The 26,672-nt window shown below is 41.0% G+C and overlaps 2 protein-coding genes across 5 annotated transcripts in view; one reads left to right on the plus strand and one right to left on the minus strand.

Moving 5' to 3' along the window:
* SERGEF (secretion regulating guanine nucleotide exchange factor) overlaps window positions 1–26,672 on the plus strand; it is a 422,577-nt gene that overhangs the window by 222,099 nt on the left and 173,806 nt on the right. For 3 of the 4 annotated variants that reach the window (XR_014711938.1, XM_084630056.1, XM_084630055.1), the window contains exon 11: window positions 5,362–5,505. The exons of the other annotated variant lie outside the window; for it this stretch is intronic. Coding sequence is in view for 2 of the 3 variants with exons in the window: in XM_084630056.1 (XP_084486182.1) it covers window positions 5,362–5,505 (144 nt within the window). In the remaining variant the exon portion in view is untranslated. The remainder of the gene's footprint in view (window positions 1–5,361; window positions 5,506–26,672) is intronic. 4 annotated transcript variants of the gene reach the window in all.
* Window positions 9,094–26,672, minus strand: part of KCNC1 (potassium voltage-gated channel subfamily C member 1) — a 197,659-nt gene continuing 180,080 nt past the window's right edge. Inside the window, exon 3 of the mRNA XM_084630052.1 lies at window positions 9,094–9,407. Coding sequence (XP_084486178.1) covers window positions 9,355–9,407 — 53 coding nt within the window. The 3' untranslated portion in view covers window positions 9,094–9,354. The remainder of the gene's footprint in view (window positions 9,408–26,672) is intronic.

A 26,672-nucleotide genomic window follows, 5' to 3' on the forward strand; every position in this document is an offset into this window, starting at 1 on the left:
GCTAAATCAAAGAAGGATGTTTTGGAAAATAACACCTTTTTTCTTTCAGTTAAATGGAAGGGAGAGCAAGCCACGTATTTTGAACCTGTTCCTTCTCCCATTTAAGTCAGTAGAAAAGTCGCTATTGTAATGGAAGCAGCAACAGGCTTTTTATTTGCATATCAACCAGTTGTGTCTGGTCTTTACATGGATGCGTGGTGGGAGGTGGGACATCAAGAGACTTTTCCCTCTGAGGCACACGTAAAGACCAGACAGAACTGTGCAGCCACTGCATTCTGGAGAGAACAGGCCCTACTGAGTTCCAAGTGAGCAAGGAAGGTTGTGGAATCCCCATCAGTGGCGGTTTTTAAGAACAGGTTGGACAAACACCTGTCAGGGTTGGACGAGGTTTACTTTATCCTGCCTCAGCACAGGAGGCTGGACTAGATGACATGGCAATGATACTTTTTGTGATATGAACATCTGCCTGCTGGGATCACCAAAAAGCCATCAGATGGTAACTGTGCTGTGAGGCACTTAAAGCATTAACACTGATTTAGTTGGGGATTGGTCCTGCTTTGAGCAGGGGGTTGGACTAGATGACCTCCTGAAGTCCCTTCCAACCCTGATATTCTGTGATTCTTTGGTTTTATGTAGATCTCACTTCCGCCAGATGTCGTGCTATCTGGGTCACATCCATTCCCTACTGACATGAGCTGGATTTGAACCAGCAACCCTGAGGCTTTCCATCCTAATTTCCTGAGCTATACAATCACCCATTGGGTCTAGACTCACATTTTGTGTGTGATTATAATTTCATGTCTTTCTGAATGAGAAAAATACATGTAGTTTCACCCTCCATTTTGTTCATTTCCTGCCCTCCCCTTTGTAAAATCTCTGTGAGGCCTAAGTGCTCCAAGATCTGTAGTGATGTTAGACAAGGCAAAATAACACTTCAGTGTAAATTTCGTTGCTGGAGCTAAGTAGGTTGCCACAGTTGTGTAATTTCAGCAAAAAATCAAGTTATAACCCAGGCAGGACTAGTACTATAAAAATCAAAATGACCCAAACAATCTCAGGATTTAGGTAAAGGATGCCTGTTGCAAAAAAATAAAGGAATGCACTATTGCTTATTTTAAAACCAAGGGAAATGCAAAGGCAAGGGAAATGACTGTACAATATCTGTGCGTGATCATTTGAGAGTTCCACGCTATGCTAGGATTTCTCTCTGGCATTCTAATCTGCCTCAAGTGGCTAAAGTCTGTTAGCTTTCTGCAGATGGAAACAGATCTTGACTTTGCGACGCACAGTCCATATCCTTGCGGGATGGCTCTCAAAAAAGATTAGCTTTTTTACTGAGTTCATTCTGACATTAAAATATGTCTAGCTTGTAATGATTTAAACATTAACACAGATGGTCTTAGCCATAGTAACCCATCTGTGTCCAGTGATAAAGTTCATCTGCTCAGTTCATGTAGTGTATTGTTTTCTTCATCTGCAGATATAGAGGCTGTCACAGTTCAGGGCAACTGCACCCATATTCCCCTCCATGGTCCAGTGAGGGCACCCACTCTATACTCCAGGCTCCTCAGATGTCACTTTCTTGGGTAGAGACCCACATCTCCCTCCTTCCCTGACTGGGGTTTTTCCAGGATGCACAGTTCCCTGCCTCCACTGTGAATTCCTCAGCAATTCAGACTTCCTAAGCCAGCCATCTTTGCTTTATCCTGAGAGGCTGTAAACAGAATAATGGCCCTTGGGTCTAATGTACCACACACACAAGCAAGCACATTTATTCTTAAGGTGAAAGCACTACACTGAAAACATAAAAACAATAAAAGAACCTACACACGTACTAACAGGCATACCAGTGATCACTCCAACTCCAATCAGGGTCTGGCAGGTGAACAATCCTTCAAACCCAACCAAGGGTTTTTTCATGTGATCACAAGTTCATAGCAGCTTTTGGCTCAGAACAAGCACGCCCATGAATCTCTGACTCACTGCTTTATATAGTTTGGGTTTTTGACCTACAGAGATTGTGACTAGATCATCAGCCAGACAGTGTTCCCCTCCTCAGGTCGAAGCTTCAAAAGGTTGGAGATGGTAATTTGCATTCACCTCTCCCCATCTCCCGGCATTTCCTAGGAATTCCACCTAACTTTGTTTGCCTGGCACATGGTTTAAAAGAGAGCTTTGAAGCTTATAACACTTCCCAAAGTTTACATTGGCCACGTCTCCCACAAGAGAAGTACCAACCCCACAATAATACACAGATGATGGAATGCAAAGGTACTTAATTCAATAAGGTTTAATTTAATTCAGTAAGGTTTGTCCAGGATAGTGCAGAAAATTGCCATAACTGTCACATAGGATTTGTGTATATTTTTTAAAAAAAACTCTTTGGAAACAAGCTAGTGCATATGTAGACATCACCTGGACTATGGCTGTCTTCATAGGATTTTTTGGGTAGCCCCCCTGAGGTGCTCTGTAATGGAGGAGGGAGGATTTCTGGCTACTGGGAGGCATAGGAAGAAAGCTCGAGAGAGACTGACTTAAGGGCTTATAACAAAGGAAAGTATGGTGGAAACCTGCAGCAGAACACACATAGGAATAGCCAGACTGATTCAGATCAATGGTTTATGTACTCAGTACTCTTTCTCTGAGAGTGACCAGTACCAGATGCTTCAGGGAAACTACAAGGAATCCCACTGTGGACAATAATGTAATAACCTATCCATAAAGGAATGTTCTTCCTAACCCCACACAGGTAGTGGTGGGCATATCCGGAATCATAAGGGTTTATATCCTCCCTCAAATTAAAAATTATGTTCATTTGCGCTGGAAACACTCTGATATTCTCCTAACCCCAGGTCATTTAACTCCAGGTAGGAAAAGGTTCTCTCTTAGGAGCAACCTCTTTACAATGATGCATTTTGTGGACTTAATGGCTAAACTAACATACAGTAACTGAACACCTCAGGTCCACACTCCCTGGTGTGTATGCAGGACAGAATTGCTTGTGTGACTTTGTAGAGATGCACTGGGAGCATAAGGAGACCCTTCTACTGTAGAGCCTATGAACAGGCCAGCCAAAGGCCAGGGGGTAGTTTTGGTGGTGGTGGTAACAATTGTCTCTGTCTTTCTAATAACACCCAAGTTCCCATCTCCTCTGGGAAGCCCAGGTGGATTGCCAGATATTTTTGTTTTACTCCTACATCCCTAAGAGGAACCCAACTGAAAATGGGTGAGAGATGATTTAACCACAAGGAAACAGCATAATTAACAGCAAGGGAGCAATATGAAAGTCACGTTCTGTGCCCTGGACAGTGTTCAGGGAAGATACTTTACAAAGGTTTGTCCATTTAAAGAGGGAAGGCTGGGGAGATACAGTAATAGTGTGGAATAGACCCCCTCCCCCACCTCTTTTGCTAATCTTTTCCCCAAGATCAGCAGAATTTACCATGACAGGCATTACAAATGCTCCCAGTTGGGTTGTGTGCAGATGGCAAATACGGATTTCGGAATGAGGTATAATCGGTGAGAAAGGAGGAACTATGTCTTTCAGAGGAGCTGGAGGGAGACCTTGAGGTACTGAAATCAATAGGAGTAATGAAAATAGAGATTCCCAGGAAGATCTGTTCCCAAGGAGGGAGTGAGGATTGTGCCTGGGGGAGACATGAAGCCCTAGGAGCAGAGAGAGTAAATCCTCCAAATATTACAATGAAGCTCCCTAACTCTACTTTGCATAGGAATAGCTTGTTAGCTTAGAAAATATTCTGACAAAAGCAGTTGCTGCTCCTTGAAGCATTGATTTGATGAGTGGAAAATGGTGACTGATTTGCAGCTGGCAAGAATGATAGGACAGGATGGGGGACCATCTGAAAATGGATTTGGTAGCCAGCACTGAAGGCTTCCATATTATATCCCAGGGGTGGAACCATGTACCATGAATCTACTGAGCCAAGTGGGGCTGTAATTCTGCAATTTTGTTTTCATGCACAAAGGGGTAAACTAATTTGTTTAGTTAGCAAAACTATTTCCCCATGTTTATTCCTCCCCCCGCTCCCCCGCTGTTCCTCAGACGTTCTTGTCAATTGCTGGAAATGGCCCACCTTGATTATCACTACAAAAGGTTCTCCCCCTCCCCCACTCTCCTGCTGGTAATAGCTCACCTTACCTGATCACTTTCCTTACCGTGTGTATGGTAATACCCGTTGTTTCATGTTCTCTGTGTATATAAATCTCCCCACTGTATTTTCCACTGAATGCATCCGATGACGTGAGCTATAGCTCACGAAAGCTTATGCTCAAATAAATTTGTTAGTCTCTAAGGTGCCACAAGTCCTCCTTTTCTTTATACAGGATTTTGTGTTACACCTTAGTCTGGGGGTGAGTATGGCTAATTGTAGTTAAGTTTGTTTTTTTCTAAAACGATGGCCTTTTAGCATGTCTGTAGTAGGAATAATGCAGACCGACAGCTGATACCTCTCAGTCCTGATCTGTTATCCCAGTACGGTGATCTGTCCTATGAGATGATGGCTAATAACACTAGTGTCATGTGGTGGGAGTTTTGGGATGTGGGTATATATCTACTAAAAACTCCAATCGAAGCACTAAATTCAAGTTCAATTGTAGGCGAATAGTCTCTTTAGATACCACAATGATAGATGCATAATGGGGGAGAAGGGGAGGTTGAAAATAGAGCTGGTTAAAAAAGCTCACGAAAGCTCATGCTCAAATAAATTGGTTAGTCTCTAAGGTGCCACAAGTACTCCTTTTCTTTTTGCGAATACAGACTAACACGGCTGTTACTCTGAAACCTTAAAAAAAATGGTTTTCTTGCCTCACCAAAAAATCAACAAACTATATTTTCCCCATTTTCAAAATTTTCTATGCAAAATATGGACTTTTTGGTGAAATATAAAAAACTGAAATATTTTGGCTGAAAAAACCAAAATCTTTAGTTTTGGGGTGTTTTTTAAAAAATTAAATAGCTATATTTTCTGTGGAAAGCAGACCTGTCATAGTACAACCCCATCTGGGGTACTCTCCCATGGCAAGCTGCAGCATGACTGATGTGCCTGCCTCAGTTTCCCCTCTCAGGTAACCCTAGGACTCTACATCCGGCTCCCTTGCCTCAACACTACTGCTCTTTGGGTAGTTTATTGCTGGTTTATTGCAAAAACATTGTGCAAATGGTCCAACACAAGTCCCAACACATAGTCCATTTATTGTTTCAGTGCAAGTAATCATTAAAACCCCAAGACAGTTTGTCCCTTGTTGCCCCACATACCACTTGCCAATACCTTCTGCCACACCATGATTCTTTGTCGGTCCTCTTCTGTCCCTCTTCTGTCTGTCTTCTCTCCCTCCTTCTAGATGGAGTTGTGACCCTGTTCTCCAGTGTGGAACTCCAGAGCCTCTCTGCTGGGAGATCATCCTCACCAAGGGAGCATCCCTCACCCTCCTTGGCCTTCTCACTGTTCCTCTGGGTCCAGCTCTCTAGGGTGGAGATGTCAATGTGTAAGCCCCTCTGCTGCTCCCCTGTATTCAGCTCTCACCCGCCCTTGGTTTAAGCTCTCCATCTGAGAGAGAGCAGGCACCTTTCTCTGCCACTTCCTCCTGCCTTCAGTCTTCTCCCAGGATCCAGTGCTCTAAAGCAACCGCTCACTCACCAGGTCTACCTTCCCTCTAGGCCCAGGTGCCCTTTTCTAAATCTGATTGTGGTCAACTGTCCAGGCGCAGGTGCACTGGCCCTGCTTCTTCTTAAAGAGCCAGTGTTCCCTGTGACAAGAACTTTTCATGAATAATTTTTTTGGTCAAAATCCCAATTTTCTGTCAACAAAAGGTTTTGAGGGAAAATTTTCAACCAGCCCTTGTTTAAAAGCATGTTTTAAAAAAATAAACCTTCCTAACTCAATGTATGTGTAGCATTACCTCTGTGATTCATCTAAGTAAATGTGATTTCAGAAGTGGATCCAAGTTACTGATTTTTGGAGGTGCTGGGAATTCACAAGTTCCATAAACTTCAGCTAGAGTTGTAGATACTCATCTACTGTGAAATTGTGGTCCTTAAAATATTGAAATATGTGGGCAATCACGTCCCCATTTATAAAATGGGAAGAACGTTTCCTTTGTCTTGTTTACATAGATGACAAGCTTTTTGGGTACAGACTGTGTCTTACTATGTGTGTATACAATGCCTAGCACAGTGGAGCCCCAGCCTTGGTTGATGCCTGTAGCTGTTATGGTCATAGCAATCGTAATATTAGGGAAGGGGGTGAAAACTTTGTTCTCTTCTTTGAGTAACTTGATGTTCTTTATTTTAAGGGCATCCAGAGAAAGATGAGTACCTTAACAGCATGCATAACAACACATAATATTTGCCTGATTCTAATATTGGTTGGTATTAGGGAGTTTCAGACCCAAACACCCTAGGAATTTTTGAAGTGGTTGTGTACTGTGGGAGAAGTGGAGGAGATGGGTGGGGGCAGGGGAATGGAAGCCAGTTAAGTGTGTTCTCTTTTGTTGCTGTTGTCAATCATTAACTCCTCGTTAACCTTTTGGTGTTCAGAATTCATCCACTTTTTAAAATATTCCTACTCAGGAGCTCTCAGTGCAGGAAAGATTCATGGTTGATTGGGATTGGAATTAGTTTTCGTCTTGGAATGTGCCAATACAGTCATTCCACTGGGTGTGTTCAAGTGAAAGGGAATATATGCTAACAGAAGTGAAGTATATGCTAATGGAAAGTGAGTGAAATCAAGGAAGAATGGTTTATAATACGTGAGTACATTCCATAGGGCATACAGCTTATCATTTACATTATGGATGCCAGATCTCTTCAGCTTTGTTTTGTGGTTCTCTGATCCATAACACAAAACAAATGGTTACACTGATTAACATACAAGGTAGTCTCTTTCTCCTCAAATGGTGTGTATTTATGTATAGAAACAGGTCTGTTTTTTGAACGGGTATTTGGTAAATTGGTTTCACGAAGGCTTGCCAGTTGATTTCCCAGTAAAATAACAAGTAGGGTGCACTGACACAAAGTTAACTACAAATCACTAAACACTACATTTTGGGCCAATTTCTCTGCTGCTGTTCCTGCATTGAAGTCAAAGGAGTTTTGCCAACAGAGAATTTGGCCTGTTGTCTTTTGTTTGATGTTCAAAAATGCCTGATTACTCAGTGAGTCTTACAAGATTGGGAAAACGTTGTAGGGATAAATCAAGTTTAGACTGAAACCATCTCTTCTAGGAAATAATGTAGAATTAGGGTAATCAGTGGCTAATTTAATTTCTGAACAAGCTCTGGCACTGTGTTAATTGCTACAGTCCAAACTGGTGCAGCCCAGGTTGATGGCCTTATACCAGTAACAATTTTGGGTTTTGGGGGGTTCTATTCATCAGCTAATTCAGTTAAAAAGCACATTACTGCATGCACAGGGTTTTAAACTGGGAAGCTCGTGTCTGTTGCCAAGCGGAATAATCATTTTAAGTAGCTGAAATAGATTAGTGCATGTTGGCAATTTTCATTTGTGTATAAATTTATTTTTAATGTTGCGGGGCATTGTTGGATGTTGCAAACATTAAAAGAGCTTGACGATATCTGAACTAGGATTCTGGTGTCAAACAGTAGGTGGAAATTGATTTTATTCTCATCATTGATTAAAATTTTATTAGCAGCCTTTAAAGATAGTGGCAAGGCAGCTCTTCAGGGATGAACAACCTGAAGACTTGCCTTCCTGTTTCCATAGCAACACAGCATTTTCATCCTTTCAAGGAGACCTTGCTTGCATCATGTACTGCAAGGGTATTAGATTCAGAAGAGAACTGTGTTAACAGTTCAGTATCTCGCTCTTTGCCCTAAATTATGCGGCATGAAATGAAAACAAACTGAATTTAAACAAGAAAAAAAACTCTTCCTGTGAAAGATCAGTCTTGTTACTACATTTTCTTTTTAGATGTTAATTGCACTAGACGAAGAAAAATAGTTTGTCCTTTTAATTGTTGTGCTATTTTAGAGGCATAAAGTCGTGGCCGCACTGCTGAAAAAGGGGAATATTTGAAAGCTGAGGTACTGTGTTTTTGAATGGACTGCTCAGTTGTAAAACTACTCCTTATGCAAATGACTTCATCAGTGAAATCACCCTCTTAACAGTAATAGTTCCCAGTATAGTGGTCATTATTGATATATTTACAATTGCCATCAGTACTACATTAAGTGCAGGGAAGATGGGAAATATTGTAGTAATGAGGCAAAAGGCAAAATTGTAAATGGTGACCTTGGTTTGTGCTAGTTTTCTGATACTACGGACCTCAGCACTGGAAGTGTGCCCTGTTAGAGGTGGCATTCTCAGGCATAACATGAAGAATCTGAGAGTTTGGTACCCAGGATACGTACACCCATGTGAGACATTTCAGGTCACTCAGAGTTTGATGCATATTTATCACTGCTAATTTAACACTGTCCCACTACTGGATACGATGTCAGTGCTGATCAAGTGTTTTTGATTATCAAGGATATAAATTAATAGATTTGTCAATTTTAAAACCAGAAGGGATCATTGTGATCATCTGGTCTCACCTTATGCATAACACAGGCCACAGAACCTCACCACGACAGTTATGCATCAAACCCTTAACTTCTGTTTGAGTTATAGCATATCTTTTAGAAACACATTCAGTCCTGACTAAAAGACCACAAGTGTTGGAGAATCGCCCACATCCCTAGGTGAGTTGTTCCAATGCTTTTTTCGTCTCTCTCTTAAAAATGTGCCCCTTATTTCTGAATTTGTCTAGCTTCAGCTTCCAACCATTAGATCTCTGCATGACTCTAAATACCCAGATGTGCTTAAGTGTCATGCAAGCAGATTGCAGATTTCTATTTCAGTGCTGTGGTGATTTACATTCTGAATTAAAAAATGCTATTTTAATGTAAACATTTTACAGTAAACAACCACATAACAATGAGAGAAGTATTTAAGTGATGTGTACAGATGCAGGTCTGTACAATATTTTCAGTTCTGGCATTCAGAATGTTTTATTTTCTATTCCTCCATTTGTGTAAATTTTTCTGCAAAGGGTATTTGAAACATATCAAGGTCTATCAATAAAAAGCTAGAGCTTTCCCAGTAGCTGTTGCTATAGTTACACAGTGCAGCTCTTAGCATCATGCACAGTAAGTAAAGCACCTGCAATTCCTTAAAAACCCTTATTTGCAGGATAAGATAGAAAGAGACACTGCTGGCACATGGATGCAGCATTAACACCAGAATTCTTGGTTGCGTTGAGATTCTTGCTTCTTTATTCATCCAGTGGTCTGTGAAAATATCTTGTGGAGGGGGGAGCAAAGGGGAAAAGATCTGTCTCAAAAGGTGCCTGATACCTTCTGCTTCTGAGGGAAGTAGTCTCTGCAGTTGCCTAGAAATCAGAAGATAAAGATGAGCATGAACATGAGCTTAGAAAAATTTTGGTTTAGAGCATATCCCAAGGAAGACTATAGTGACTGAAACACTGGTGTGTTTTGGTTTTAAATGATACCACATCATCGGTGCTGGCTTACTCCAAATATAACCAACCCTCTCCTCTTTCCAGTAAATGGCAGCCTTCCCTCTAGAAATGTACCACCAGAATGACAAGCCTCTGAAACAAATAATCTGATCATCTTTGGAATGGCCTTTTAATGCAGTGGTGGAGAATGATGTGCCTTTTCTGGTTGTGGAGTACAGTAGTTAAATATATCCTTAGGTATTTTAATAATACAAATGTTGAAATAAATATCTTTGGCACTTGGAATCAGCTTTTTAAAAGCGTAGCTCTGGTATGCATAAAAATTCCAAAACCTGAATTTTTCATCTTTTTTAAACTGGATCTTCTTAATTTAAAATTAAGAATATATAAACATAATTCTAGTTCTCATTTCTACTTGGTATTCTGTTTATATAGCATTTTAAAATTTTGAAACATTGTAAAAGTAAGCCTTCGTTAACTGATGACTCCTAACCTGATCTTGGAGGTTTTATAGTTTTGGGTAGAATAATGAGATTATAAAATTTAGCAATATGTTTCTGGTGATAGTTTAGTAATGCATTTGGTGGTAAATAGGTGAACAAACAAACAAACAGATGGTAGCATCCTAGGGGCTTTTTGCAATAAGAGCTAAACTGCATTGTCGTATCAAAACTATGGGGAAAGTCACTTATGCAAATGTGTTAACGATTGGAAACATAAGTATGGACAACCGTAGCCCTAAATTTGGTTTCCCAAAATACCAAATATAAATTAGGGGCTGAGACTTGACTGGATCAGTTATTGTCCTCATTGTATGTGGGTGGAATGGGAAAAAGTCAACTCCATCCCTAGCTGGAACAATGGGACAATGACCTGGGACAACCAGAAAGGAAGCTTGGCCCACTGTGTTCCTCTTGGGGTGACCTCCACTTACATTTTCTTCAATCGTTGTTTCTAAAGTCTCCATAATGTTATAAGTATGAATAGTGTAAGAAGATAAGAAATGGCCCACCTTGATTATCATGCACATTGTAGGGAGAGTGGTCACTTTGGATAAGCTATTACCAGCAGGAGAGTGAGTTTGTGTGTGTGGTTTTTGGAGGGGGGTGAGGGAGTGAGAGAACCTGGATTTGTGCAGGAAATGGCCCACCTTGATTATCATACACATTATGAAGAGAGTGGTCACTTTGGATGGGCTATTACCAGCAGGAGAGTGAGTTTGTGTGTGGGGGGGGCAGAGGGTGAGAAAACCTGGATTTGTGCTGGAAATGGCCCAACTTGATGATCACTTTAGATAAGCTATTACCAGCAGGACAGTGGGGTGGGAGGAGGTATTGTTTCATGGTCTCTGTGTGTATAATGTCTTCTGCAGTTTCCACGGTATGCATCCGATGAAGTGAACTGTAGCTCACGAAAGCTTATGCTCAAATAAATTGGTTAGTCTCTAAGGTGCCACAAGTACTCCTTTTCTTTTTGCGAAGACAGACTAACACGGCTGTTACTCTGAAACTAGTGTAAGATGGTAAGTATAAACAATTCAGAAAAACACTTTACTGTACTACTTATATTTATATATGTAGATTTTTCTATGATTTCAGTTATACTTGTCAGTATATAACTAAAGCTCAAAGTTCCTGTGTGCTTCATCAATTTCATCTTCTTAATTAACTCTAAGTAGCCATTTGAATAAAGAACTTGTTATTTGCAACTAGCGCATGTTGCACCCCAATAAATAATTTTATAATTGCAATAAACAGTCATGCTACAGCTTGTAAAATATTTTTGAGATAAGAAAGTAATAGTATCCCTATTTTACATATGGGGAAATGGAGGCACAGGTTCTGTATTGTGGAGCAAACAGTATCAAGCAGCCTTACAAAATTCTGCTCAACCCTCCTTCCTACCGCCCCCCCCATCCCCAAGTAGTTTTATTTTAATGGCTGAATAAAGTATGATCAATTTATTTCATTATCAGTCATGTTAAAGGCCAGGTAAGTATATGCTCTGCCAGTGCATGGTAAATGTTCATGACTGTTTTGCAAGGCTGGACTAAAGGGACAGCTGACACAATACTTTAGGGTTATGATAAACAGTATAATGGCTTTTTAAAATATTCAGACCTGTAGAGGAAAGATGCGATTAGCCTTGCAAATGGTTAATAAAATAGAAATGTGGTGGCTGGCTTGTTATTATGTATTTGCATTGTGATAACAGCTGGAGGCCCCAGCTGATATCAGGACTCCATTGTGTTTGATGCTCTAACAGACACAGTCCCTGCCACAAAGAGCTTACAGTCTAAATAAACAAAACAGAAAAAAAGTTGTTGGGGGAAGAAAGGCAGGCATAGAGAAATGAAGTAACTTGCCCAAGGTCACAGAGCAGCTCATTGGTAAGGCCAGGAATAGAACCCAGGTTCCCTGAGTCCCAGTCCAGTGCCCTATCTACTGAAGCATGCTGCCTCCCATAACATTCTTCTCAGGGCTAGAAAGGGTGCCTCTGATCACTTCAGAAATTCTAGAAGCAGGATTAGTTTCCTGCATTCTCAGAGCTCAGTCTCCTCCCTCTGCGGCAGGAGGTATTAGAAACACAGCACTGAGAGGAGTTTTAAAGAAGGAAGCTGTTGGCTCAGCATGAATAAATCATTTCCTGATGGGCCTTTTCACTCAGAATCCACAAGAAAAAAACCATTCCTCAGTGCTTTTCTCCCTGTTTCAAGGGAAAACTATTTGTCCTTCAGTCTCACCAGCAGAGCTTGTCTTTACTACAAAATATACTCACGTTAGAACACAACCTTATCTGTTAACAGGTAACATGGTGTTGAGGATGTCTCTGCAGTCAGTGTGGACAAGAATAGGTTGCACCAAACCATCATTTCAGCTAGACATGTTTATACCCTATAGAGACCACAGTTTAGCCCTTACTAGCTGAGATTGTGTCGAACATGACTTATTCTTGCCTACGCTGGCTGCAAAGTCATGGTCAGCATCGTGATGATCAACTCAATTCATCAAAGCTGTTTTCTGAGAGAATTACATTTTTTAGTGAATGCAATGCCACCATCACTTAATTGTCTTCTGCAGGGCCAAAAAAGTCTCTATAGAAAAGGTGACCAACTGCAAAGAGAAAAGAAGTTAATTCACAGTTTTGTCTGGAAACAGGTACTAAAACCTTGAAAGGCTAAGAAACAGCATGGATAGAGGTGTATGGGAGCTGTGGATTAATTAGTTAGTTTTGGTGTTTCCTTAAAACAAAGTTCTGAACAAGGTTGTCTTTCATGTTGGAAATTAAACACTTAGCTCAATCAGTAACCTTTCAGCAAGACAGATTGGCAAGGAGAGAAGGCATTGGAAATTAGAGCAGATGAAATTACCTGAACCTTTATCCAATGTACTGATTTACAGATAGCTGTAAACAACAAAACATTTCTTTCTCAAAGACATAAAAAGACATCATTCTTGCTCATGAAAGATCTACTGAAGGGTGGCCCTTTTGCTTCATATTAATAGCTGCACTCATGCACAGATTGCCGAAGACCAAACATGTTCAGTTAGTCCATCGGTCAATTGAACAACTTGATGAAGAAGTCGTTTAAAATAAAATGTACTCTGCTTGCTATGCTTTGAACGGAGCCATTGCTGGGCTTTCTTGCCTTTTCAATATTGTACATTTGAACCAAACTAGATAGCATAGGTGTGGTAAGAAAATAAGCCCAGATCCTGGAGATGAGCCATGTGGCACCTGGTGCAGTGCTGATTGTTAGGCTACTGGGCACTGTTCTGGTCCTGAGGAATAATTTAATGCTCTATACTTTATTAAAGTCCAGCTTCCTAGTTACTTTATAGTATATTTAGTGGTAAGGTATTTCTGTTTGTTTAAATAAATTACATTTTAAAAAGGTAATCAGGCCTACATTTTCAATAGTCTGGTGATTATCAATGCCCGAAATTTCTTGTTGCCCAAGTGTATGCTCCTTTAAAAGGGCTTGATTTTCAGAGGGTGGGTGCTCAGCATTTTCTGATAATCAGGCCCCATCAAAGAAAATTTCATCTTAAACATTTAAAGAGAAATTGGTGTAACGGAAAATCCATGACAACTGCCACTGGCTGCTGTAGATGCCTGTGCAAGGTCCTGTGGCAGGAAGTCTGCTAGAAGGGGAGGTTGCAGTACCAAAAGGTGGCCCCAGTCTCCCTCTGCCTGAGATTCCATGGTAAGGCTGTGCAGCCCAAAAAGAGGGCACTGCAGGCTGGGAAGGTGTGGTACAGTGGGGTAAATGTAGATGACTAAATATTGCCGTGTAATCCACTGGTGAGTGGGTGTTATATGTCCTCCTCTGTGCCCAGTCCATGAAAGAGGCGACACTGTGGCAGCCCTTGGCTTTTTAGCGCAAGCTGTAGAGACTCATATTTCCAGCTCTCATGGTCCCCAATTCAGTCTCCACTGATGGCCAAGATGGTAGCTCTTACATCTGCAAAACCCATACGCATGTGTTTCATTTGTATACTTGTCTGTGCAGAGTGGGTAACTGCATCTATAGATGGATTTTTATGCATAGTTACCCAGATTTCATGTGTAAATGCAGCATTTTCATAAACAAGAAAGAGATTTTGAAGGCATAGCATCAATGCCAATATTATTATTTTCCTTTTTCTTTTACTAGGTTGATTATTGTTTCATATGTGGGGGTTTTTAAAATTGATTAATACAATTGATGGAAGGGGTTATCCTACAATAACACACCCCATTCAATTGTCCTATTTTCTGGAGTGTTTTCTTATCATTGTGACGATGACCGTCTTTGCAGTGGCATTGAGCTTGAACATTTCTATATCAACTTTATTTGGATAGATCCCGAAGTGTCTTAATATTTACATAGAAGGGTCACGTCACCCAGCCACTTTGAGGTGAAACAGCAGTTGTTTAACATGACCCATCAACACTACTCAGGAGTTTAGAACAGGAAGTGAAAAGTGACTTCATGAATTGAAGCTACTGGGTGAATTGGCAGAATTCAGTTAACCAATTTTTAATTTGGCCAAAGCACTTGGTTTGACACACTGGATCTGTAATGACTGCAAGAAGTCAAGACCTTGGTTTTTTTTAATCTCATCCTAAAGTAAACAGCTCTGATAAGACAGCACCCCCTAACTTCCTTCTGGAGCACTGATTAAATAACAGTGCAGGGGGAAAACTGCCACCAAATGACTCTCCAGCACCATTTCTTGCAACATCTGGGTTTTCCTGGATGCTTTCTAAAAGAGTTCTTGACCGTTCTTAACTGATGAGATCTGACACAATCACAACCCAGGGTGGTAGGATTGTCAGGTTAGCCCTCTTCAGAACATTGCTATTTTGCTCTGCTTTTTCCCTCAGAAAAGTAGCTGATCTACATTTTAAACAACACTCAGTTGGGAGTTCAAGGTGGGATTTTCAAAACCGCCTAAATGATTTGTGAATACAAGTCCCATTCACTTTCAATCAGATTTGTGCTACTAAGTCATGTAGGCACTTGAAAATCCCACTCTTACTCTGTACATCCCTGAATAGATTAAGGGGTCTGAAGAGCCAAGAGAAGTGTGTCATTTTTGGCTCACCCTCATGTACAGTCAGTTCTATTGGCAGGTAATCTGGAAATGGGGGAAACACTTATGGTTTCATACTATAACGAGAGACATTGATACTCAAAAGGATTTTTAGTTATAACAGATGGTGATGAGAAAGGAGAAAGATATTTTCAGGAGAAAAATATTTGGGAGTTATTGTGTAATGAAACAACCCAACATTCCTCCAGTTAAAAACTTCAAATTCTGTCATTTTGATTTCCAAATATAGGAACAATATATAGGGCATATCTTAAACTCACACCACAGATTACTCAGGAAATATACCCACATGGGCAGCAAACATATGTAATATTTCAACATATGACAGTCAAAAGGCTGGCAGCATTGTACAGTGAAGGCTTCCATTTCCCCAAAAGTGCTGGCTGGTGTGATGTTTGCTTTCTCAGGGTACGCTGTCCGTAATCTTCACAGGAACCTGAAAGACTTTCCCGCTGCTGAGCGACAACAAAGCAGCATTGTAAATCAAATCTCAACACTTTGTAGTGACAATATTTGTTAAATAATGCCAAGTGTGACCTAAACTGAAACAACTGGACCCTTAGGAGCTATAGCTGCAGTTGAATCAAGATTCAGAAGGTGATGAAAAAATGTTTTATTTGTTAGCTTCTCTTTCCCCCATTAGCTGCATGTTGGTACCCACCTATATCAGAATTCATTTTAATTTCTGTTGCAATTTTATAGAGACATTGTCAACCCAAAATTGGAATGGAAGAAAGGAGGAAGATATTTATCTCATAGGGGACCTGGAGAAATGTGTCAAGCAATCCCACGGAGGAGACTTTTTATACTCCCTACCTACTCCCTGTGTCCGAAGGGAGAGAGCAAACAGCCTTTATCTCTAATTCTGACAATTCTTGATTTGATAAACAAGATTGAAAATTGTTTTTAATTATGAAAAATACTTGGTGGGAAGAATCCAGAGTCTCGGGCAGATTTGTCCCTCTTTGGGTGGTAGGGGGAGGGTTTTGACAGATATTCCTATCTGCATTCCAGCCGATTGCTTTCCTCCCTGGGGTTCTGTGGAAGATCAGGTGGAACAGTGCCAGGTTTCTGCTTGTGGTCTCAACCTGGGTTCTTTCTTCTGGCACGCTGACATTCTGGACTTGGCACTGAGTCCCTGAGTCTTTCTGGCCAATCTACTTTCTCTCCTGTCTCAGAGCAAAGGCCAGATATACCTTCCCGTCTGAGGTCCCTGTGTCTGATGCACAGATGCTGGCCAAATGAACAAATTCAACTGTGATTATTCTGTGGAAGTCCAGGAGAGTCTGCTGGAGAAGGAAATCTTTCACCGAAAATCACAGCTGTATTAAGTGGAGGTGGTTTCTCTCGCTTTGCTTTCAGCCTGCAGTGATGACACTCTTACAAAGACTTACTTCACACGAAGAAAAGGAGGACTTGTGGCACCTTAGAGACTAACCAATTTATTTGAGCATAAGCTTTCGTGAGCTACAGCTTACTTCATCGATGAAGAGAGCTGTAGCTCACGAAAGCTTATGCTCAAATAAATTGGTTAGTCTCTAAGGTGCCACAAGTACTCCTTTTCTTTTTGCGAATACAGACTAACACGGCTGCTACTCTGAAACCTGTCATTATGCAAGTTACTTCACATGTTCTAACTGGTTTGGGAGCTGCTCCTGTCGTAAGTGTGTGGTGCTCACTAAATTGATTGGGCCATAATAAGGGACATAGTTAGAATGTTCCCTACACCATCTAGCATGGAAGAGATTGTGTTCCCAGTGGTGATTGCATGAACTCGAATAGCACCTGAGATCCAGAAATACATGGCTCAGCAACTGTGCCTGGTTTCCCAAATCCTTTTCTATGGCACTCTCTGCATTTCACCTCAATCAATTAATAGATCTGTCAGTATTTTTCTAAGTGTCACTTGTTACTAGGGGAATTTAGGCAGGTAGAGTGGGAAAAGTGTAGTAATAATCTCAGGTAATTCAGTACCTCTCCTACAGAAGGATCCCAAAGCATTTTACAGAGACGTGGGGGCCAGATTCTGCCTTCAAACTACATTGTTAGAGGTTGAAGAGGAACTGTGCAATAGCTGGAGTAGCTGAAAAATTCTGACCAGGTCACTTCTTGAGAGTAAAATGGGTCACCGTTTCTAAGAAGTGTATCCGCTGTTGCTACCACCACACACCCACTCAAAACCAGTCACCATTTGATCCTGTGCGTTTTTGGATTGCTCAACCATGGCTGAAATCTGACCACCTCTGTGATGAAATGCAGCAGCTGTTCAACACTAGAAGTGGTGGAAGTGAAGAATAACATCTCCAGTTGATGAAACTTAAGAGGGCATATTAGATATGCAAAATGTAATTACACAAGATGCTATAGGGTGAAATGGCTAAAAAGAAACAAAATCTCATTTGTGCCCCCCAGAAATAGAACATGATAAAATTTGCATCACTTAAGTACACAATCTTGCCTGGACCAGATGTTGCAGGAGGAACTCCTCATTTGTTTAATATCAACAGGCAATTCCTGTAGATTTCGCCCAGCAGTTTCATGCAATTTTGAACTGATGTTTGGAGAAGGAGATCCAATCCTGCTTCTGAATCCTTTCCTTTTGGAGCTGTCTACTTCAATTTTCTTCCTGTACATTTTTAATTTTTGTGGAACTAAACATTGAATTTGCCTTCCACAGTTCCCTAATCTCTCACCTCCCTATTTTGGTATTTGTAAGAGCGTTTATAGACCCATAGAAATGTGGGACTGGAAGGGACCTTGAGATCTCATCAATGCCAGCCCCCGATGCTGAAGCAGGACCAAGTAAACCTAGCCCATTTCCAGAGTTGGATTAAGGTTTCGTGGGGCCCTGAGCCAGGGCAAGTGGGGGGCCTCTCCCCACCCCTTCCGCCTGCAATCTCACCCCCTCTCTGCCCCTTCTGCCTGAGGCCTCACCCACAGCCCCACCCCACTCTGCCCCTTCCCCCCCACCGCCCTGCCCCATTCCACACTTGGTCAGCCCCATTCTGCCCCCCCCCACTACAGCCCTAAAACTGGAGAAGCTCTGTTCCCCCTCCCCCCCCCGGCCGCAGCAGGGAGAGCTGCCCCAGCCCTGAGGCCGCAGCAGGGGGCTAGAGCTCCTTCAGTCCCGGGGCCATATTTGTAGTTTGACTGCTCTATTGGGGGGGGGGGGGCAAAGCGTGCCCATGTACGCGTGCACACATGTATGCTGAAACCAGTCCCTTTGGGTTACTGGCTCTCTCCCCCCACCTACAGTAGTACCTGGGCTGCCAGTGTCGGGGGGACAGACAGGATGGCATAATGGGGGAGCCCCAGCTGCTACTGGCAACCCCTCCAGCACTGGCTGCGATGTCCCTGCTCTGGTGATATTGCGGTTGCCTCCCTGCTGAGGCTGCTGCTGCCCAGGGAGTGCTACATGCTGGGCTCCTGCTTCCCCTCCCCACCCATTCCTGTATCCCCTTCTCTTTCCCCTCCCCTCCTCTTCCTCTCCCTTTCTCTTCTCCTCACCCCACCTCCCTTGCGCTGCATCCCCTCATGGTTGTAGAGGAAACAGGTGGGCACTAGGACCCAGGACCAGGACCCAGAGTACAGGGGAAAAGCTGCTCTATCCTGCTCTGTCCACTCCCTGCAAGCCGAAACATGCCTTGGGGTGGGGGACAAGCATGAGAATGACAAAGCCCCCTCCCTTCCCCGCCAGAGCAAGCAGAGCTGGGGAGCAGGGTAGGGGCATAAGGGTGCCCATTTTTCCAGGGCCCCCTAATTGGCCGGGGCCCCTGGTCACGGGCCCTTTTGGCCCAGTGGCTAATCTGCCACTGCCCATCCCTGACAGGTGTTTGTCTAACCTGTTCTTAAAATCTCCAATGATGGGATTTCCATAACCTCCCTTGCAAGCCTATTCCAAAAAACAACCCCCAAAGTTAAAAAGCTTTTCCTAATATCTAACTTAAAACTCCCATTAATTGACTGTTATGTACATTTTTGTGACTACTTAATTAATTACTTTAATTTCCCTAACACTATTAAAATATAGTTATCACTTTAGAACCACAGCCAAAAAAATATTGTTAGGGATTATTTTTCTCGTACACGGGAGTAATTCAGATCTACCTGCCTGTCAATTATCTAGGAAAGAAGAAAGACAATGGGCTTCTCCTTTGCAAGCCTTATATGGTGCACTGCTTAGCATCACCTGCATGTCTGGACAATATGGCTAAAGTCATTAATCATTTCAAAGCCCACAGAAGACAGGAAGAGGTAGGACATCTTGGTTGTCCCTTGCAATGGTCCCCGATTGACAACTCTGTCTTCCAGTCACAGAAGCCAGATTGTCACTGAATGAGGCTTGTGTGGACAGTGGTGGTTTTGCATTGCAAGGATTTGTTGCAAACATGCTTTTCTGTGTATTAATCCATCCTTATGGTTTGGCACTCCCAAAGTTTCACTTTGGATTCTCGGTTAACACTACAGATTGTCAGAGTCATTCTCCATTCAGAGCACCAAGCTTCACCTAGCTTCATAATGAAACCAAAAACTTCACATGCTTTCCTGCTAACCCCTAAACCAGGTCAAGTTCACTAGAAGTGTTTCTGAACCTCATCAATCTTCTTGGTGGAGTTGGCCTGAGTTTTGAGCTCATAAATCTGGGAAGTTTTACGTGCTTTCATGTTTTGTTGCTAATATTCCATACAGCTCTACCCAAAACATTCTTCCTAATTCTCTTGTTGCCCTTTTTATACTTCATGCTTATCAATTCATTAAAACATGATCCCTGATAGAGAGTGGAGTGCTGGTCTTAGGCAGCAGCACTGTTAATGTGGGTCAGTGTTGATATTTCATATGTTATTTGCTTTTTACTATCTGTCTAGGTGCTTATATGGTCCCATCACTGTAATATCTGAGTATTAATGAATGTATCCTACTCTCACTCCTGTGAGGAAGGGAAATGCTATTATCCCTATTTTTCAGACCGAGAGAGTAAAGTGGCTTGCCCAGTGTCACATAGGGTCTCTTGACCAAGGTAGCCTTTTCCTGCAATTGGGAAGCTGAGTCTTTACCTAGAATAAGCAGGTTTTATGCTAAGTGTTGGTTGGATACAATATCTGGCTAAGCCTTGGATGGAGTTAATACTGCAACCCCTACCACTTCTAGAACAAAAGGCTGCTTAAACATCAGTTCTCCTCTTCAACCTAGGGTGCCACGCCTGATGCCTGGAAAGAGGAAGGTTTCATTTACGAATAGCTAACAATAAACATTTTCAAATGAGATATTACAGGTCTGATCCCTGGCTTATTATGCAAAATAGACATACGCTTGGAGTCAGAGTACCTAACTAGCTTGCTGTTAAACTGCAGCTATTTTTTAACTGCTGAGACAGCCTTCGTATGAACTACTGGCTGTGTGAAAATCTTATTGGTATCAATGGAAAAAGTGGAAGTTCACTCAGCATTTCCCTGCACTGCTCTTGACTTTGGATTTCTGTCTCTGCATCAAGTGACCTCTGGGGTTCACCTCAGGTTACTTGTGAGGCATTGCAAAAATCCCTCATTTGTTTAATATCAACAAGCAATTGTTTCGGACATCACTCAACAGTCACATACAATCATATCACCCGTTATTACACGCATCCCAAAACTCAGCCGCACACTTTCCAAAATGCAACCTGGCATCTGATCATGTAAAAGAAGAAAAAACAAATGGAATCCATGTTAAATCCAAACCTAATGTATAATAAATATTTTTTCATGTAGAGTTAAGATGCAAAATTTCCTCATCTCAGAAAATAAACAGGAATTACACAGGATTTTATATGCTCTCCTTTAGAAAAGAATGATTTTCTTTTTTAAAAAACAAAATAACTAATTGTTATTCAATGGAAATCATCCTTCAGGGCAGGGAATACCTTGCAGGCCAGGAGAATTTTTAGGTAGCTGTGACTATATAAATAACTTTTTAACTGCTGTTTTAAATGAAAGTAGTTTTTATTGTAAACTGTCAGGGATTGACACTGTCTTGTACAGCACTGGGCACATTGTCAGCACCTAAAAATTATATTAAATAATTACATATTCATAACTAGACCAAAGTACAATACAAAAAATAATACTTCTAAAATCAATTGTTACTTGCCAACCCATCCTGTCTCTGGACTTTCATTCATGAGGGGAGGAATCATGAAAGTTCATATGAGGCTTTGTTTCTGATCTTGACCAATGAAGCAAAAAAGAAATGCTGTCATAGTAGCAATGGGTACACCTGTAATATCTGCTGTGTGTAGTGCCAAGTGTCTGTACTCAATAGGTAATGATGATGCAGTTTGAAAGATTGTCTGACTATTTATGTTTTTATGCTGCACTCATCACCATGATATCTGATGTCTTACCTGATTGTCTGTGGAAGATGGCATCAAATTCAAGGTGCCACTCCAGGATCTGGATGTAGTGTCCTAAATTCTAATTATGCAAAAACAAGGGGCTTAATCCGCCATTGCCTTGCACCTGGTTAGTCATTTACACCAGTTCATTTTGATTTGATAGCTCTTTACACCCACAGTGCAGGGCAAAGCAGAATGAGTTTCCTATGACCTGTATTCTAGGCAGATGCCTTTCTACAGCCTGCTTTGCCCATGTCTCTCTTGTGGGAGGACCCTCTGCTAGGATCTTAGTGAAAAGTGTTTTTCGTGTTTTGTGAAATAGAGTCAGCTTCCAATAACCTTACACACATGGAATAGCATCTTATTTCACAAGCAGTCCTGTGGATTTCAGTAGGGTTGTATGATAAGTACAGTCCTACTCGGTGTAAGTAAGAGTGACTGAATGTAATACAATGTTTCTTATTGAAAAGATCCTGTTATTTTCACATATTGGACATGGCAGAAAGTGACACTCTCAATCCCCAATCAATAATACTTACCCCTACCTTGAGTGCAGGGGACTGGACTAGATGACCTCTCGAGGTCCCTTCCAATTCTATTATTCTATGATTATGCAGTTTAGTCTTCTAAGATTAGAGAATGAATTAAAATTAAGGTAAAAGGAGTTCCAGCACCTTGAAACATCCCAACAACCAGTATAGTGTGTAGTCTAGTGGAGTAGCGGAGGCATCAGGTGAACCACAGAACAATCTGAGGGAGAAGAGGAACACACAGAGAGATACTCCACATTGGCTAAGAATGTCAAGCAGTCCCTCAACAAGCAGACACCATCACTACTTCATTGTTATTAAATGCAGAGTCTTAAAGTTTTAGTTAGTTTTAGTCTCCCTATGCTTTAAAGATGCCACCATGTAGAGCATTCAAAAGCAATAACAAGTCTGGTAGAACTTTTCAGTGAGTAAATGAAAGGTTAGAGAGACAAGGTGGGTGAGGTAACATCTTTTAGTGGATCAACTCCTGCTAGTGAAAGAGACAAGCTTTCAAGCGACACAGAGCTTTTCTTCAAGTCTGGGAAAGGCACCTCACCCATCTTGTCTCTCTAATATCCTGGGACCAACATTGCTACAACACTGTTGCAAATAACTGAAAGATTGGCAGGAAGAAGTAGTGATCATAATTTCTGCTAACTGTGCTTGGGGAAAACTTTAGACATAGTGCCATATAAAAAGTCAAGGTCAACAGCTGCAATTCTTCTTTCACACCAATGTAAACCATGAGTGAGTCCACTGAAGGCAGTTGAGTTCCACTGATGGAAAACCACTGCACAAGGAGACTCAGGGATACCATGTGTATCTGGGAGGAAGTACTGGTCCACATCAACTAGCTTGAAGATGGGTTATGAGTGGAAATTGGGTTTCAGACCAGCTTGTCTTCAGCATCTTAGCTGTGTACTCTGGGCAATAACAGGAGATAATTTTTGTCCTCATCTAAATATTGTGTTTTAGACCAGGAAATGCACAAACTTTTGCCTTCCTCAGAGATCATGATGCTCATTGTGCAGTCTGACAAAAGTTCTCAAGAGAATAATCATCCTGAGCTCCTTGAGTAGCAATTTAAAAGGAGGTTTTCTGGAAAGCAAGATAACTAGAAAGAGTGGGTGTAAATTCACTTCCATAATTCTTAACAAAACTGGCATTATGTAATTCATTTAATCATCATGTACTTCCATACGTGGCCTGCAATATCTTGAAATCCTGCCTTTTCTGATTCCCTTTTCCCCTGTTAATGTTATTAATAGCATTGTCTTTAATGAGTGCTATAGAGTGTGCAGACCTTCCATTTATTGGGTGTTAGCTTATACATTTGCTTCCACACCATTGTGTTTTCCCTTCAATAGCGGATAATTCATTTTCACTTTGTTCCTCAGATTCTAAACATGTCCATCATTTCCTCTCATAACTGAACAGCCACTGCCAAAAAGACAAGGAGATATTTTTTCCAGTTCATTGTACGTTATATTTTCAAAGGCTAGGCTCCCTGGCAACATCAAAGGGAACTACTATTTTCTGTCTCTTACAACATATTATGGAAGACATATGGTTAAAATCACCTCTATGTTGTGGTGTATTGTTTCCTGCAGGTAATCGAGTGCCTTCATATCATTAAAGCAGTGATAGGCTTGGTCGACACTACCGAATTATGTTGACATAACTGTGTTGCTCAGGGATGTGGAAATCCACACTTCCGAGTGACGCAGTTATACCAACCTAACCCCTGGTGTAGGCAGCGCTATGTCAACTGGAGAGCTTCCTCCATCAACATAGCTACCACCTCTCGGGCAGGTGGCGTACCTATGCCAATAGGAGATGCTCTCTCGTTTGCATAGGTAGCATCTTCACTAAGTGCTACAGCAGTGCACCTGCAGCACTGTAAGTATAGACAAACCCTGATACTCAAGACACCTGATTTCTATTCCTGGCTCTGCCACTGGTTCATTGTGTGACTGCGAGTAAGTCACTTGACTTCTGTGGGCTATAATATCCCCATTGTAAAAGAGGGATGCTAATCTCTCCTACCATGTTGAAACTTAATGAATGGTTGTAAAGTGCTTTGAGATCCTTGGATGAAAGGTGCTAATCGAAGGGAAAATAATTATTTTACCCAGAGTACTCGAGAGTTGCTGAGAGGGAGAAACTATAAACTAGAGCTGCACTAAACTTTTGTAACAGATCCTGTAAACTCAAGATTACATTTTCTGAATAGTTTGTGAATTTAGTAAACTTGGGCTGTGTTTGAAGCAAACCCTGCCCAGGCTACGTCATGATTTCATCTTGGTGGTTTAGTAGAATCAACCTGTTTCCAACCTGAAACCAGGCAAAACTCTGAAATTTTAGCTGTTTTTTGCACGTGTCTCCTGTAAAGCAAAACAGCATGGTTTCTCATAATTCTATAATGAATCAAAAGAAAAAAAAAACTTGCTGAATCAAGAAAAAGGAACTTGGCACTGTGTGAAAGGAATCTGATGAAATCCATGAATTGTGCAGTTACCAAGGTTTTACATAAGAAAATTCTTGACCTAACCTTTGTATTGACGATGGTGCTGTCAGTTGTAAGGGATATATGGGACTGATATGCCTTGATTGATTAATGACTACTGATTCTTTCTGGCCCTCACACATTAGAAAAACTATCCACCTATATTTATCCCAAAATTGGATCCACCTAAGAAGTAAAGACAATAAGAAAATGGATCATGTTATGTGAGACACTTTGTCTAAAGACACACAGATCATTCAAGGTCAGGAGTTCCTCTCACCAAGAATAGAAAATAAAATAGCTAAATGAGTGTATTGTTAATCACCTAGGCAAGACTCTCTCTTATTATGCAGATGAATAAAACCTCTTTCTTCCTCTGAACCTAGCTTAAAAAAAAGATCCAAGCTACCAAGTAAGGGTGAAACCCTGCTTCCTTATGTAAAGAGAGCCATTGCAAATTGTGAGGGGATCAAGAGATGGGCAGGGAACCTGCAGTTAAGTAAAATGACTGTCTGTAAGACTGAAGGTCAAATTGGACAAACTACCTTTTACCCCAAGAAATCCAGGTCACATGTTTTCACCCCAGAGGATTAACTAGACATTGTTTTCTTTGTAAATCAAATATACTGTGGATAATTTGTCTTTCACTCCAAATTAGAATCTGCACATTTGTGTGCCTTCTGAGTCAGATCTATATCCTTCTAGATACGGAAAAGACTCTTGTTTGATTATAATGTGAAAGTGTTAAATATAAATCAAACAATGTATGCAGTATATCTTCCAAATTTAGAATATTAATAGGATTTTGTTGGTTTTCGTTGTAAATAATTGCTGCACTCTAGAAGTAATAGGAATTGTCTGGCACAAGGAAGAAGAAATGGTAAAAGATATAAATCAAGGTATTTCTTCAGGATATTAATAGAAAATGCTTCAATTCCAATTAATAGTAGAGGCTAATAATGAAATAAAATCTTTGAAAGAGATCAAACGTAAAAAGCCTCTGAAAAGAAAAGGATTGAAGAAGTTTGTTATACACCTAATCCCTCTATTTGATACCAGCGGAAGCAGCAAAGAAGCCAAAAGAGCTAAAAACTAAGTACTCACTTGGCATTTTTCCAATAGGAATAAGAGGGTGGCCTCCTTCTATGAGCCCTGAAATTAAGGTACATAAACTAAAATCTCTCACTATGGGAACAGTGAGAACAAGAAGCCGAACAATCCTAAATATGACTGACACTCAGACCAGCCATGTGGAAAGGTCTCTTCCCCAACTCAGAGTTAAGCAGATAAGAAGATGTGGTGAGATTTCATTGCAAAGATTGGGGTTCCCCTTCTATATTTTAATATAAATAACTGTAGGTTATCTTGCTGAGTCTCTCTAGTGAGACCTCAAGTAACCATATTTTAGATTTGAACACCTTTGTATGTCTAAACAAAATTGGCCTAAGAGAAATTGAAAAGAATTGTGTTAAGCAATTTCTTTTAATATTCTATGCTTATCTCTTTTGGACCAATCCATTCGAACTATACTAACCACACTCTTTAAAGTGCACAAGTGTATCTTGGAAGTGTGATAAATGTGTTAGGTATTAAAGAATTGAGAATTGATGTTTGTAAGTAAATGTAATAAGAAATCTTGGTAATTTGGATTGTTCTGTCATATAACTGCTGAGCCTCAACTCCAGGCTGTGATGATTGTGTGCAAGACTGTAATGTGTGTATAGTACATACAATTGGTTGTGTCTACCTTTCAGTGAAGAACTGTTGATTATATATTAATGTGGTTTTGGGAGAATTAATAAGTTGTTGATTGGTTAAAAATAAGCAAGTGTCCTGATTTTGAGAAATACTGCTCAAGTTAAAAGTTGACCTGAGAAGAACCCAGCATTAAAACTAGTAAGCTAATGCTCCCTGAACTTGCTAAAAAGGGGTTATCCTGTTGGATTCTATTGTATATTGGTTTCAGAGTAGCAGCCATGTTAGTCTGTATCCGCAAAAAGAACAGGAGTGACCTGTGGCACCTTAGAGACTAACGAATAAATTTGTTAGTCTCTAAGGTGCCACAAGTACTCCTGTTCTTATTATATATTGGCAAATCTAGTTTGTTAGATTTCGGCTTTAAAAATCTAACTGGCACCCTGGCAAATTCATAAATTGACCCCCCCCTTT

Source organism: Lepidochelys olivacea (genome assembly GCF_965140295.1).
Source record: "Lepidochelys olivacea isolate rLepOli2 genome assembly, chromosome: 6".
NCBI lineage: Eukaryota > Metazoa > Chordata > Testudines > Cheloniidae > Lepidochelys > Lepidochelys olivacea.